Source organism: Natator depressus, chromosome 1 (assembly GCF_965152275.1).
Source record: "Natator depressus isolate rNatDep1 chromosome 1, rNatDep2.hap1, whole genome shotgun sequence".
Classification (NCBI taxonomy): Eukaryota; Metazoa; Chordata; order Testudines; family Cheloniidae; genus Natator; species Natator depressus.
In genome coordinates this window covers 156,912,790-156,928,951 of record NC_134234.1, presented here as the reverse complement: position 1 = coordinate 156,928,951, position 16,162 = coordinate 156,912,790, and the positions used below count along the sequence as shown (strand labels likewise).

Sequence of the window (16,162 nt, the reverse complement as noted above, 5' to 3'; positions counted from 1 at the left end):
GAACAGATAAATATGATTTTGGAAGTATTTTTTTATATATTGTAATGAAGTTGAGCTGACTGCTAATGTTAATTAAGTAGCCTACACTTAGCATCCTTCTGCTATAGATCTTGAACTTACTTAAATCACACTGATTTATCAGTCATTAACATTCCAGTTCTGAGCTTTGCCTTTGTGTAGATTAATAGATAGTAAATCACAGACTCCTCAGAACTAAGAATCTGTATGTCTTTTTAAGAAAGAAACACTAACCTCTTAACAATATTCTTATCTTTGTTAGTTGAAAGCCAGTAATTGAGTAGAATCCTACGGTGTTTTCTTTATAAGAGTGGAAGTCTTCCTTGGTATTGATTGCAGGGTACATTGTTTTGGTAGTAGGTAGTTTGTATTGTCTGTGTGTGAAAATCCCTGGTGCACCTATCCCAACAGCGTAGCAATTCTACGTAGGATTTGCTAAATACAAGAGACTAGATTCTATGGCTCAGAGGTCATCCAGAATGATTGTTCCATTGAAGTGATTTTTGATTTCTTTAATGGTCCCAATACGAGTCTTCCAATTCTGACATCAGCTTTGCCAGCATGAAGAAGCTTGGAAAGGTAACCTGTAGAAATGAGTGTGAAAGTAAATGAAATATGTGTAAATCAGAAAAGTAAGCTGCCCATAATTTGTGATTGTTTCTATTGTAAAACAGTTTAAAATCTACAAAATTGGCATTCTTTACATGAATTTCAGGTACAATTTGCCAAAATATTACAAATGATTATAGACTAGTATATGCCTCCTATAGGTTCAAGTTAAGTCAGACTCTACTCCTGGACTGTTGCAAACGCTGGTTTTATAGCCATTGACATTCTTGCTGCTGTTTGACTATCATAAGCGAGTTAGGTTGTATCCCATTATCATCCTCCCATCTCTTGAGCTTCTCAGAGTAACTTCCTTCATATCTAGGCTAGGCTCGTTATGGTCCCAGGTGTTACTACTGCCTAATGGCTCTTAGGTGACATAATTCACTGCTCTGAAATTAACTGATGGTCTCAGCTCGGCTTATATGGGAAAGGGAGCTATATTGCAAAAACCTCTGTTGCAACCGGCGCTGACAGGCAGAGAGGCTAAGGATTCGTTGAAATGGATTAGTTTTGTAAAACAGTATGGGAAGAGACTGTACTCTGCACCTACTAAAAGACTGATCATGGCTGAAGCATGTTTGTTGGCAGGGCAAAATAGAAAAGCTTGTGTTGCTGCTGCTCTGGCTTTACCTCTGCTGTGGATACTTAAATCTTAGTTCACAGTCTGGCACCTTCTGTGAGAATTCACTTGTAGGTATGTTTTCAAAAATCAGACTATCCTAAAGAACCTCTCTTATGTTCTTCACGTCAGAGTGGATGCATAATTCTCATTAACAAGTGTAATGATTCCAGACTGGAATCTCAAAGCATCCACTACATAGTTTTTCCCGCATTCTGATTGCGGATAACCTTGTTTTTCTGCATTGCTGATAGTGTATTTGCAGGCAAATGAAACTAGGTTCTTATATATATTTTAAATATATTAAATATTCATTACTACTTGCATAGCTTCACAAATATTTAAACTTTTTTTTTTTCTTTTCATCGTTAATTCAGCATGGTTGGCTCTCTAGTGTTAGGCAGACAGTTTATATTCCAACAAAAAATGCAGATAGGATACTTTTTCAGCCAACAAAAGCTTTAAATATAGAAAGTAACTAACTTTTCAAATGAACATAACTTTCAATTAAATGTTTAATGTCTTATTTAAAATTAAGTGATTGTCATCAGAATTTAACTGTGTATTTGACTCTAGTTTGTATATTATGAGCAAAATAGGGAGAGAAACTGCTGACACAACTTATTCTTTCCTTTTTGGAATAAAACTGAACTGGTGACCAAAGAATTAAATTATGGCTGTGATCACACCAATTAATAATGGTAACTAAAAATAATGTTTCTAAACTTTTAGTGTCAAAATATTATCTACATGTATATCTTCTTTCTCACCACTTGGGAAATGCTGGGGGGCAGGGATAGAGGGAAGAAATTCTAAAGGAGGTGACATGAGGGAATAATTGTAAGAAAGTCAGCAGTAAGTCAGGACCAGCCCTTAAGCCAGCATTTCTCAAACATGGCCACCAGGGGCTTTTCTTGCAGCCACAGCCTCCTGGGGGGGCGAGGGGGGAAGCAGTGGCCCCTCCTCTGGGGCTGCCAGGAGGGATTGGGCCTTGCCCCCCTTTGGAGCCACAAATATCAGAGGAGCAGACAGCCGGTGTGAGTTCCCTATCAACAGTCAAAACATGTTACTCTAATGCAGGGGTGGCCAACCTGAGCCTGAGAAGGAGCCAGAATTTACCAGTGAACATTGCCAAAGAGCCACAGTAATATGTCAGCAGCCCCCCATCAGCTCCCCGCTCCCAGTGCCTCCTGCCCGCCAGCAACCCTGCCTATCGGCACCTCCTCCTCTCTCCCCGCACCTCCCGATCAGCGGTCTCTTGGTGTGCAGGAGGCTCTGGGGAGGGGGAGAGGGAGAAGCGAGGGCATGGCAGGCTGAGAAAGAGGTGGACTGGGGACAGGGCCCGTGGCAGAGCAAGGGGTTGAGCAGTGAGCACCCCCGGCACATTGGAAAGTTGGCGCCTGTAGCTCCAGCCCCGGAGTCGGTGCCTATACAAGGAGCCGCATATTAACTTCTGAAGAGCCGCATGTGGCTCCGGAGCCACAGATTGGCCACCCCTGCTCTAATGCCTCATCTGAAGCGTGCATTACTGGCCAAAAGAGCGTGAGTGTGAGTGACTATAAGAATCTGAGTTCTGAAATGTCTCTCATCTGGAAGGGAAAACATAAATGAGAAAATCATATTTTAAGTTGCCTTGTTTTTTAAGAGAAAATCATGTATCGACTTCTAAAACTCTAACACTGAATACATTTAGTTCCACATGATACACCAGATGGAAGTTTCACTTAAGGAAATAATTCCATTTACTGGAGAAATTTCTCCACCTGAGAACTCAATTTTATTTGAATGGTTCAGAGTTGAATGTTAACTAAACGAAGATGGGGCCAAAATCTTGAGAAAGAGGGATGCTACATTTATAAAGCCAGTCTTCAGCTGCTGTGCAATGTTATTCCCGATTACTGCTAAGCATCATTTCTGGATTTTCTAAAGGTTGGTATTTTTGTACAAGTTCCACTGTTCTTCGATCTGCACTATATAAAAATTTAAAATTTCTGCTTGTTTAAATAAATGAATAATTGTTCTAACTTGTTCAGTGTATCTTTTAAATCATGTTGTATTTCACTTCCTGGTCACTAGTGTTCAGTATCCAACCAAATTGTTCCCAATGCAATGAAATTCAGGATACCTTTGACCAAATATAAGATTCTCAACAATAACCCCTCAATATGGCTTCAGCTCTAAAGTAAGAGTAGAACTTGTCTATAAGTGATTGAAAGTTAAAACCTGCAGAAGGCTGACTGCTGTATGTGAGAGTGAGATTTTCACATTCATACTTAGAAATGAATTATTTTTGCTTCATCTTTCCCTCAAGAGTATTCCCCATTGGACAGAGATCAGACATGGAAAATTTTAGCCCAGTAAGTGAAACTTTTGGATCATTTAGAAATACAGATGGAAAATAGTTATACTAGTAACACTTTGGCTATTTTAACTATAGCTGTATCTAATGCTCCGGCTATAAGATAAAAAGGGACACAAACTTCAAGGTACTATTGGTAATACTATATCTTTTTAGGTATCTACTTTCTTTTGGTGTCTTACATAGAGATCTAGAAATATTAAATTCACTCTGCCTATTGGATTCTCTCTCACAAGGTGGCACTCCTGTGACATCTCTCAGATGTGCTTCTTTGAGACTTTCTTCACAACTGATAGAGTTCAATAAAATCAAAGCAGTTTACAAGTTGTTTCCTTTTAAAAAAAAATCCATATTCATAAATAATCTTATGCCAGTGGTTCTTAAACTTTTGTACTGGTGACCCCTTTCACATAGCAAGCTTCTGAGTGTGACACCCCTCCCCCCCTTATAAATTAAAAACACTTTTTTGTCTATTTAGCACCGTTATAAATGCTGGAGGCAAAGCAGGGTTTGGGGTGGAGGTTGACAGCTTGCGACTCCCCAATCTAATAACCTCACCACCCCCTGAGGAGTCCCGAACCCCTGTCTTATGCCATAATGATGGTCTAATTCTTTTTGTTGAAGAATCAGCATTCTGTTTTTTAAAATCCTTTATTTCTAAGCTGCCAGGTGGCATTTTTTATGTATTTGTACAAATATGTTGCTAGTCAATGGATACCAGGATTATTTGGTGAAACGATACATTTTTATATTCTAAAATGGAACAGTATTTTCAATTTACCCAATACTTTTGCGCATATAACTATATATTTCAGTTGATTTTTTGCCTTTTCCTGTTCAATGAAGCCTGGCTGTAACACATCCATGTTTCCAACTTTTTGGTAACAGGTCAGATGAGAGTTCTTTCCTGTCCTTGACTTTCTCCTATACTTCTAAAACTTCCACTGCTTCAGAGTACAGCCCATGAGATGCCCATCTGTACTCCTGAAAGTTTTCTCTAGGAGTATATATAAACTTTGTCCTAACCAATGCAAATATCCACAATTGGATTTGTTTGGTTTAACAAAACCATTTTTGCCTCTTTAAAAGGAGAGTAAGTGTGCGTACCACTCACAGACAAATCGCTTGTTAAATTTGAGTATAAGGTTAAGAATAAAAATTCCTACAAAGAATACTGTATTTAGCACAAACCCTATTCAAAGCCAGGATGTTCAGAGTTAAGGTTAAATATATAATACCCCAAATATCTGAAAGTATGAAAGTTCACGGTTAAAGTACCCAAACTAATTTGTCACTGCTCCCTCAACAATTACCTGTTTTGTTTTTTTTAAGTGGCTTTGCAAGATGTCTGGTTTTTGAAGAAACGTTTGAGAATTATAAGAACTCATCTACCTAAAGGCTTAAATTTTGAACAGCCATGGAGTTTGTACAGATAGCAAATGAAATGGAATAGTGAACTGGGCTCCACAGACCTTGGTCTATAACTGGTTTCATGTCCTCATTGATGTCAGATCTGTGTCTAATGGCACTTGCATTTTTGGTACTTGGAATCATTGGGCCTTATCCTAAGAGGTGCCAGATGCCTTCAATACCACACAAGACTCGGCATTTAAAAGGGGAACAGAGACTAATTGCTTTAATATGTTGTTTGTCGAACCAGGAATTTGTAAAGCAGTTTTTTTCCTATGGAACATATATAATTGTAAAGAAGGCTAGAGTTGTCAGCTCTAGCAAATGTATGACTAAGAGGATGATGATATGGTGTTCATGGTCATTGATAATATGAAACTTTGTAATGGATACATAAGGTAGCATGATTTTCTCAGAACATTGCTGCAGGGACAGTTAAATTAGTTTGGGGAACTTAGCTGTGAATGTTCCTACTTTTCAGTGTTTGAATTTCTTAAGTAAAGCCTTAAATCTGACTTCCATCTTTTTTAATTTTGGGGGTGGGGGTTGGTTTGGTTTGTTGGGGGTTTTTTTTTGGGGGGGGGGCGTTTCTTTGGGATTGTGTGTTGCTACCTACAATGTTCTGCAGGGATTTTTAATCCTCAAATTACTGATAACTCCTTCAGTTCACTCCTACACTCTATTTCACCAATTAAACCTCCACCCCTCAGGTTAAAGAATGCTAAGCATAAACCAAAACCATAAATTGTACACCACCAACCCATTGGATTCCAGTCTCACTGGCTGTTCCAGCTCATCATTTGAAAGTGCTTATTTTATTGCTCACCATTCTTTCTCTGTTACTTATTTAATTCCTGTGTTTTTTGTATTTTGTTTAAGCCTTCTGCTTTTCAGTGAAGCTAATCTAATATTCTCAAAGTCTGGCTTGTGTCCCAAACCTTTGCTTCCAGGTTTCATGGAGGACGTCAAGTGTCCCCAGAGAGTCTATTTCATTATTTTTGTTTTGAAGTAGACATAGGCCTTGATCCTGCAAGTTACTGCTAACAGAACTCCATGAGATTGCAAGAGTCCATCCACCTGCATGGAAAAACAAGGAGTCCTTGTGGCACCTTAGAGACTAACAAATTTATTTGGGCATAAGCTTTTGAGGGCTAGAACCCACTTCATCAGATGCATGGAATGAAAAATACAGTAGGCAGGGGGAGTGTGTGTGTGTAGAGAAAGGAAAAAAAAAAAAAGAGAACATGAAAAGATAGGAGTTGCCTTACCAACTCACAGAACCATGACCTTCCTGGTGTTATAAAAATACTGACATTGAGTCATTCTTAAACATATCTCTGCTCTGCCATGATTGTAGGCTGTTTGCCAGAGCGCCTTTTGTGTGTGTGTGTAGATTTTCTATGTCCTGCATCACCATAGAGCTGAGCACCTCACAAACATTCATGGCCAAGATTTTTCAAAAGAGGTGTTAAGTGTTAAACTCTACAATCCATAATTAGGTACCTAAGAAAGTCGCATGGTATTTCCAAAGTGCTGAGCACTGCACATTTCTTATTAACTAATTAATTTACCGCCAATGGTATTATAAAGTTAGGGGGAAGTATCCCCATTTTATAGCTGTGGAACTGAGGCACACAGGATATCCAGTCCCTTCACTTTTGGAAAGTGTTGCCCATAGAGATTCAGTGACTTGCTAAAGGCCATGCAGGAAGCATATTGCAAAGCAGATAATCTTGCCCAGTTGTTCTGAGTCTTAATTCAGTGTCTTGGCCACAGACTGGAGAAAAGAAACCGCCACTTGTCAAGTTTTAAACTGTTTTAGATTCAAAGCCATTCCAATTCTCTCTTACAGCGAGCTAAAAACTTTTAATAGGGAGAACTACATCTCCCAGCCCCCTTCCCTCTTATTTGCTGTCCTGCAACATCCCTGTGGCAACTGCAGCAATTGTTTACTTTAAAAAGTAATAGCAGTTCAGCTCCTTCTCTCAGCTTTACTCACACACTCACTCTCTCTCTCTCTCTCTCTCTCTCTTCTCCATTCATTGCATATGCTTTTCTGCCATCTGGTATCCTTCACACCCAGCCACGTTTTCCACCTGTCTTGTCTCCTGGCATCTGCTTCCTTACTGCCTGAACCTGTTTGGATATCCTGGCTATGCTGCCCAGGTAGTTCATGGCTCCTGGACGTTCCTTTTCACCTACCAGCTCGAGTCATGTTGACAAGGAATGGTAATGGCTGCAGTGGCTGGCTAATTCCTGCCGGGGGGGGACTGCAATATCCCAGCAGGGCAGGGAGTGGCTCCCTCTCTGTTGGCAGGGACATCCTTCTCACAGCGCACTCCCCTACTGTTGGGGGGAAGAGAGTGAACACTGCAAATCTTTCTATATTTTTTAATCTTGGGGCTCCCTGAAATGGCATAGGTATCTTTTAAGGGTGCAGGGAAGGGCACAGAAGCTGATCCTGGCAAGGTAGAGGAAGTCTTGCTGCCACTCTCCCTGGAGGAGGGATTAGAAATATTGTCACTGATCTGCCTCAATGTGTAAGGTGAATATGTTGGAATTTTTATGGGGGGGGAGGGGAGGGCGGCAAGGGAAACAAGATGAATCATAGATATGGGGCGGGGGGGTTGGATCATTTCATCAAAATTTGCCATGACAAAGTTCTAAATTTTGCTACCCTATTAATTATTTATTCTTTGTTCCTTGCACTACCCTAGAGCAGGCTTCCCCTCACTCTTCTGTGTAGGCTGATTGATTACTAGGGCTGGTTGAAATCATTTTTATCTTTAAACAAAAAATACCTTTTTGAATTATACAGAAAAAAATTGGTAAACTTTCCTGATATTTTCATATTTTTGATTAAACAACTCTAAAAATTTGCATTTAAATCAGTTGGAATAATTTTGAATAGCTTAGTCAATTCACTGATTTTTTGTTTTGTTTTTGTTTGGCACAAAAGATTTCCCCTCTTTTTTTTATAAGAACATAAGAATGGCCCTAGTGGGTCAGACCAAAGGTCCATCTAGCCCAGTATCATAGACTTTAAGGTCAGAAGGGACCATTATGATCATCTAGTCTGACCTCCTGCACAACGCAGGCCATGGAATCTCACCCACCAACTCCTGTAACAAACCCCTAACTTATGTCTGAGCTATTGAAGTCCTCAAATCGTGGTTTAAAGACTTCACGGTGCAGAGAATCCTCCAGCAAGTGAGGATTGCCCCACACTGCAGAGGAAGGCAAAAACCCCCCAGGGCCTCTGCCAATCTGCTCTGGAGGAAAATTCCTTCCCGATCCCAAATATGGTGATCGGCTAAACCCTGAGCATGTGGGCAAGACTCACCAGCCAGACACCCAGAAAAGAATTCTCTGTAGTAACTCAGATCCCACCCCATCTAACATCTCATCACAGGCCATTGGGCATATCTACCACCAGTAGTCAAAGATCAATTAATTGCCAAAATTAGGCTATCCCATCATATCATCTCCTCCATAAACTTATCAAGCTTAGTCTTGAAGCCAGATATGTCTTTTGCCCCCACTGCTTCCCTTGGAAGGCTGTTCCAGAACTTCAGTCCTCTGATGGTTAGAAACCTTCGTCTAATTTCAAGTCTAAAATTCCTGATAGCCAGTTTATATCCATTTGTTCTTGTGTCCACATTGGTACATCATCTGACAGTTTCCAGTACCAGGTGCCCCAGAGACAATGAACAGAACAGGTAATTATCAAGTGATCCATTCCCTGTTTCTCATTCCCAGCTTCTCGCAAACAGAGGCTAGGATCACCATTCCTGCTCATCCTGGCTAATAGCCTTTGATGGACCTATCCTCCATGAATTTGTCTAGTTCTTTTTTGAACCCTGTTATGGTCTTGGCCTTCACAACATTCTCTGGCAAGGAGTTCCACAGGTTGACTGTGTGTTGTGTAAAGAAATACTTCCTTTTATTTATTTTAAACCTGTTGCCTATTAATTTCATTGGGTGACCCCTCGTTCTTGTGTTATAAGAAGTAGTAAACAACACTTCCTTACCTACTTTCTCTACACCAGTCATGATTTTATAGACCTCAATCATATCTCCCCTTATCTGTCTCTTTTCCAAGCTAAAAAGTCCCAGTCTTATTAATCTCTCCTCATATGGAAGCCATTCCATACCCCTCATCATTTTTGTTGCCCTTTTCTGAACCTTTTCCAATTCCAACCTTTTTTGAGATGGGGCGACCACATCTGCACACAGTATTCAAGATGTGGGCATACCATGGATTTATATAGTGGCAACATGGATATTTTCTGTCCTATCCCTTCCTTAATTATTCCCAGCATTCTGTTAGCTTTTTTGACTGCCGCTGCATATTGAGTGGATGTTTTCAGAGAACTATCCACAATGACTCCAAGATCTTTCTTTAGTGATAACAGCTAATTTAACCCCATCATTTTATATGTACATTTGGGATTTCCAATGTGCATTACTTTGCATTTATCAACATTAATGGCAATTTCATCTGCCATTTTGTTGCCCAGTCACCCAGTTTTGAGAGTTCTGTTTGTAGCTCTTCACAGTCTGCCTGGGTCTTAACTATCTTTCGTAATTTTATGTCATCTGCAAATTTTGCCACCTCACTGTTTACCCCTTTTTTCCAGATCATTTATGAATATGTTGAATAGGACTGGCCCCAGAACAGACCCCTGGGAGACACCACTATTTACCTCTCTCCGTTCTGAAAACTGAACATTTATACCCTTTATTTCCAATCTTTTAACTAATTACCAGTCTATGAGAACTCCTTCCCTCTTATCCCATGGCAGCTTACTTTGCATAAGAGCCTTTGTTGAGGGACCTTGTCAAAGGCTTTCTGAAAATCTAAGTACACTTTTTTTTCACTGGATCCACTTGGTCCACATGCCTCAAAGAATTCTGGTAGATTGGTGAGGCATGATTTCCCTTTACGAGAACGATGTTGACTCTTCCTCAACAAATTTATGTTCATCTATATGTCTGACAATATTGTTCTTTATTATCGTTTCAACCAGTTTGCCTGATACTGATGTCAGGCTTACAGGCCTCTAATTGCTGGGATCACCTCTGGAGCCCTTTTTAAAAAATGGTGTCACATCAGCTACCCTCCAATCATCTGGTACAGAAGCTGATTTAAATGATAGGTTACAGACTACAGTTAGTTCTGTAATTTCACACTTGAGTTCCTTCAGAACTCTTGGGTGAATACTATCTGGTCCTGGTGACTTATTGCTGTTTAATTTATCAATTTCTTCCAAAACCTCCTCTAATGATATCTCAATCTGGGACAGTTCCTCAGATCTGTCACCTAAAAAGAATGGCTCAGTTTTGGGAATCTCCCTCACATCCTCAGCCATGAAGACTGGTGCAAAGAATTCATTTAGTTTCTCCACAATGGCCTTATTGTCCTTGAGTGCTCCTTTAGCACCTCGATCGTCCAGTGGCCCCACAGGTTTTTGAGCAGGCTTCCGGCTTTTGATGTACTTAAAAAAAATTTGCTATTACTTTTTGAGTCTTTGGCTAACTGTTCCTCAAATACTATCATCCTGTTAGCCGATGGCCAGGGATGTTTGGTGAGGTGCCAGCTATGCCCGTTTATACCATCCGTGACTTTAACCGCTAGGACGCACTGTCCCTTCGCGGCGGGCAGCCCGGGCTAGGCTGACGGATGCCCCAAGGTCCTAACCACCCGTGACTTTAACTGCTAGAGCTCAGAGCTCCTTCGCAGCGGGCAGTCAACACTGACTGACAGGTGCCCCAATGGCAGCACTAAGAGCCTCTCCACACCCGTGACTTTAACTGCTAGAGCTCAAAGCTCCTTTGCAGCGGGCAGTCAGGATTGACTGACAGGTGCCCCAAGAGTTTGCCCCGTGGAGGCGGCACAACTCAACGCTAGGCTCTTAGTACTCTCACCTAATGGCCGGGCTTTATAGCCAAAACGGCTGAGGTTCTTTAATTGTGTTGGCTGCTTTACAGTAAACCAGAGAAACAAGTCAGGCTTATGCACAAATGGTTACCAAAATTTATTAAACTAGATTCTAATCATGTGGTTACAAAATTGCTAGTGCCTACTTATTTAAATGTAGAGATGTTACATACAGAAACAAGTTACAAAACTGAAGCTACAATCCCAAAGAAAGAAAACAAAGTATAGAGCTCTATTTCAAAATATGTGTACACTAAAGATAGGAGATCAGGTGTGGGTGCTTCTTACCCTCCTTGCATCTCTCGATTCCAGCAGTGCCAAGCCAGGATCGGTCACTCAATTCCGCGGAAAGACGAATAAGGGACAAGGCTTAGGGACCCTCTTAGCTGCAGAAGCCTTGGGAGGCTGTCACTTATCTGACCAGCAGATAGATAGTGAAAAGCACTCAAAAATCATGGTGCTGTAGGTCCCCTACTTATACCTCTGTACTCCTTTATTCTCTTTCTCCTTTCTTGTGCCAAATTGGGGCTGGTCTATCTGGGTGACGCCAGCTCTCGCAAGAGTAGTTTACACTTGCAAGGGAGAGAAACAATAAGTGTCAAATACTGGACATTCCTTTTATTAGGGTAAATATTTTCCCACCTAGGATGTTGGTGTGTGTGCATCATGCTGTTTTAGTAGGGGCTAAGAGCCATGTCTGTCACAGCGCCTCTGCCTGCTGTGACCCCAATTGTTGTATATGTTCCCAGTGGCACATTGTAGCAGCACACCTGTGCTTCTCTCAGCTTCAAAGGCTGTGCTGGAATTCATGTTAAGTGCCCTGTGGTTTTTTTGGCTCCCATGTGTTTCCAGCAATGCTGGTCTGAGAGGGGGGGGCTGGCTGTCTGGCTACACATCCCTATTGTTTTTCCCCCTCTGGATTAACTGATTTTATTTAAATATTTATTGTCAAGCTTTTCCAGAATCATTATGGGTATAGACCTTCACATTTGTGAAAATTAGGTATAAAGCCTCTTTTAAATAGCATGGGGGGGAACAACAGATGCTGGTGTCTTCTATCCTGGGGATTTTGTTTGGTTGGTTGGTTTTAGTTTTTTTGCACATCTTGTTTCTGTTTTTCACTTGAGCAGTGTAGTCAGGATTCAATAAGTTATGTAATCTATGCCATGCAATGAGGTGAAACAAGATCAGGAAACAAAATCAAGGAGATATTTTACTACCTGAACTCTCCAGAGAGGCGATCTGAGTACTTAAACTTCTTGTGAAGGGCAACAAGGAGTCCGATGGCACCTTAAAGACTAACAGATTTATTTGGACATAAGCTTTCATGGGTAAAAACCCACCTCTTTAGAAGCATGGAGTGAAAATTACAGATATTACAGGCATAAACATATACTGGCACATGAAGAGAAGGGAGAACCAATGTAGAAGGCCAATTCAGCCAGGGTGGATGTGGTCCACTCCCAATAATTGAGGAGGAGGTGTCAATACCAAGAGAGGGAAAATTGCTTTTGTAGTGAGCCAGCCACTCCCAGTCCCTATTCAAGCCCAAATTAATAGTGTTTAAATCTGCAAATGAATTTTAGTTCTGCAGTTTCTCTTTGAAGTCTGTTTTTGAAGATTTTTGTTGAAGTATGGCTACTTTTAAATCTGTTTATAGAATGTCCAGGGAGATTGAAGTGTTCTCCTACTGGCTTTTGTATGTTACCACTCCTGATGTCTGATTTGTGTCCATTTATCCTTTTACGTAGACCCTGTCCAGTTTGGCCAATGTACATGACAGAGGGGCATTGCTGGCACATGACGGCATATCACAGTAGATGTGCAGGTGAATGAGCCTCTGATGGTGTGGTTAGGTCCCATGATGGTGTCGCTAGAGTAGATATGGGGAACGGGAAGGCAACAGGGTTTGTTACAGGGATTGGTTCCTGGGTTAGTGTTTCTGTGGTGTGGTGTGTAGTTGCTGGTGAGTATTTGCTTCAGGTTGGGGGGCTGTCTGTAAGCGAGGATTGGCCTGCCTCCCAAAGCCTGTGAGAGTGGCTATCGTTTTCCAGGATAGGTTGTAGATCGTTGATGATGCGCTGGAGACGTTTTAGCTGGGGGCTGTACGTGATGGCCAGTGGTGTTCTGTTGTTTTCCTTGTTGAGCCTGTCCTGTAGAAGGTGACTTCTGGGTACCCATCTCGCTCTGTCAATCTGTTTCCTCACTTCCCCAGGTGAGTATTGTAGTTTTTAAGAATGCTTGATAGAGATCTTGTAGCTGTTTGTCTCTGTCTGAGGGATTGGCGCAAATGTGGTTGTATCTGAGGGCTTGGCTGTAGACAATGGATCATGTGATGTATCCTGGATGGAAGCTGGAGGCATGTAGGTAAGTATAGCGGTCAGTAGGTTTCCAGTATAGGGTGGTGTTTGTGACCATCACTTATTTGCACTGTAGTATCTAGGAAGTGGATCGGTCCAAGCTGAGGTTGATGGTGGGGTGGAAATTGTTGAAATCCAGGTGGAATTCTTCAAGGGCCTTCTTCCCATGAGTCCATATGATGAAGATGTCATCAATGCAGCGTAAGTAAAGGAGGGGAGAGGGGACTAGAGCTGAGAAAGCGTTCTAAGCCAGCCATAAAAATGTTGGCATATTGTGTGGCCATGCGGGTACCCATAGCAGTGCCACTGACTTGAAGGTATAAGTTGTCCCCAAATCTGAAATGGTTGTGGGTGAGGACAAAGTGACAAAGCTCAGCCACCAGGTGTGCTGTGGCTTCATCAGGAATACTCTTCCTGACAGTTTGTAGTCCATCCTTGTGTGGAATATTGGTGTAAAGAGCTTCTTCATCCATGGTGACCAGGATGGTGTTTTCAGGAAGATCACCAATGCATTGTAGTTTCCTCAGGAAGCGAGTGGTGTCTCGTGGATAGCTAGGAGTGCTGGTAGCGTAGGGTCGGAGGAGAGAGTCCAAATAGCCAGACAATCCTGCTGTCAGGGTGCCAATGCCTGAGATGATGGGGCATCCAGGATTTCCAGGTTTATGAATCGTGGGTAGCAGATAGAATACCCGTGGTCGGGGCTCTAGGGGTGTGCCTGTGTAGATTTCTTCCCGTGCTGTAGCAGGGAGTTTCTTTTCTTTTGGTAACCCTCAGTGGGATCGGAGGATAGCGGCCTGTAGAATGTGGTGTTGGAGAGTTGTCTAGCAGCCCCCTGTTCTGTCCTCCTGGATGGTTGAAATGACACACTACTTCTACGTAGAGTGCTTCTGCGGATGTGCACAGGCTGAAATTGTGAACAAACAGCATCACTTGCCCCATAACCTCAGCTGTACAGAATGCAATGCCATCCACAGATTCTGACATTATAATCAAAGGGGCTGACAAAGGAAGTGCTGTAATCAGTGATGAGCTGCCAAAATCTGAAGAACTGGTTCCTTCAGTTGCTCCAGGTCTTCGGCGGCACTGAAGGACCTGCCACCAAAGACCTGGAGTACTGCCGCGTGAGTAAAAAATTAAAAAGGGAATCTCAGCCAGGGGAGCCTCCCCAGCCAGGAACTCAGGCAGGCCAGACAGGATGTGGCCCACGGGCTAGAGTTTGCCCACCCCTTTAACAACGGGTTCTAAACCGGCTTCAAAATGTAATAAGCGGTTCGCGTGAACCGGCTCCAGCTCACCACTGGCTGTAGTCATGACCTGGTCAGGTAATGAACAGGAGGCTGTCAGACAACTCTCCAACACCCTATTCTACAGGCCACTATCCTCCAATCCCACTGAGGAGTACCAAAAGACACTACACCATCTGCTCAAGAGACAAGGTGGGGTGGGGGAGGTAATATCTTCTATTGGACCAACTTGTGGGGGTGAGACCCAGGCTTCTGATCTCTTCTTGAGATCAGGGCAGACCAGAGAGCATTTCCTGCAGGAAGGGGGTGGGTGGGTGTGTGGGTGTGTGTGTGTGTGTGTGTAAAAAAGTATAGCAGCGTCCCCCCCCACCCCGTCCCTGTCTTCGGATACACTTGAGCCCTGACTCTTGCTGAGGTTGAACAGCTGCGCGACGCTAGACAGCCTTTCAGCTTGATCAAGGACCAAAAAGGGAGTCGTGCCCGCGCTTTTCCCGGCTGTGAAAGGCCGCACCGAGCCTCGTCCTTGCCTCTGCGCTGAAAGCAAAAGTGCTGTGAGGGGAGACCCGGGAGGGCGGCGCTGCACGGACGGACGCGCACGCACGGAGGGGGGCGGGCTCCCATCGCTGCTGCTTCGCCCCACAGCCCAGCCCCCAGGGTGCGCCGGCGGACTTCGGCACCGCGATTGCCCAGCGGCCGCTCCGCCGGGGCAGCGGCGCCGCCTCCTAGCTCCAGCCGGTCCCTGGCGGGGGCGGGAAGCTCCGCTCCCAGCCTCCCCCTAGCGCCGCCCAGCGGTCACGGTGTGCGCCTTATTCCCCTGCCCGCCCAGGTGCAGCGAGGTTTGCGCTCTCCCCAGCCCGGGGCGCGGCCGGGCTCTTGCCGGAGCAGGTGCGGGGGGCCGGCGGGGGCGCCGCGGAGGGGCGCCGCGGAGGAGCCCCGCTGCCCGGGAAGATGCGGCTGGGCTGGAGCAGTGAGTAGGCGCCGCGCACCGGCGGGAGCGGGAGCCGGCGGGCCGCCCCCCTGCCCTGGGGCCGGGCCGGAGGCTGCGGGGAAGGGGCGGCGGGCGCTGTCCCTGCCGCCGGCTTCCTTCCCGTGGGGGCTGGCGGGCAGGTCCCCTTTCCCCGCGGGGGTGTCGCGCTGGCCGCCGGGGCTCGGGGCTCAGCCTCCCGCTTCCCTCGGGCCGGGCGGGTGCGCTTGGCAGCCCGCCACTGGCTGGCCCCGGCCCCGCAGCCCTCGCTCTCCCGGGCCCTCCAACAGCAGAACAAGTCTGGCTGCTGCTGCTTCCTGAGGTTTGTCCCCCCGATCGTTTCCGGGAGGCGCTTGGGACGTTAGAGGTGTTGGGGCTTCTCGTCCCCTCTCCCATCCCTGCCTCTCTTGGCACTTCTCCTGGGCTTCTACCCTCTTCCCCAGCCACACTGGCACGGGCTGGGACCTGCTCTCTGCCCCGTCTGGCCACCTCTACGCTTCCACGTTTGACTGGCTAGTACAGCCGCCCTTTGGCCCATGCACAGCGGTGTGTCAGCGCTAGTGCGCGTACTCACCACGAATGCTTGCATCTCTGTAAAATGTAGTGCACCACAGATAGGTAACTAACCCAGCGTGCTC

General features: G+C 44.3%; 1 protein-coding gene across 6 annotated transcripts in view; it reads left to right on the top strand.

Annotated features, from left to right (window-relative positions):
* BACE2 (beta-secretase 2) overlaps positions 1–16,162 on the top strand; it is a 114,930-nt gene that overhangs the window by 66,342 nt on the left and 32,426 nt on the right. The window contains exon 1 of one of the 6 annotated variants that reach the window (XM_074969745.1): positions 15,299–15,527. The exons of 4 other annotated variants lie outside the window; for them this stretch is intronic. In XM_074969745.1, coding sequence (XP_074825846.1) covers positions 15,509–15,527 — 19 coding nt within the window. In that variant the 5' untranslated portion in view covers positions 15,299–15,508. Of the gene's footprint in view, positions 1–15,298; positions 15,528–16,162 lie in introns of those variants that run through there. One more of the 6 variants, XM_074969753.1, reaches the window with a different exon arrangement.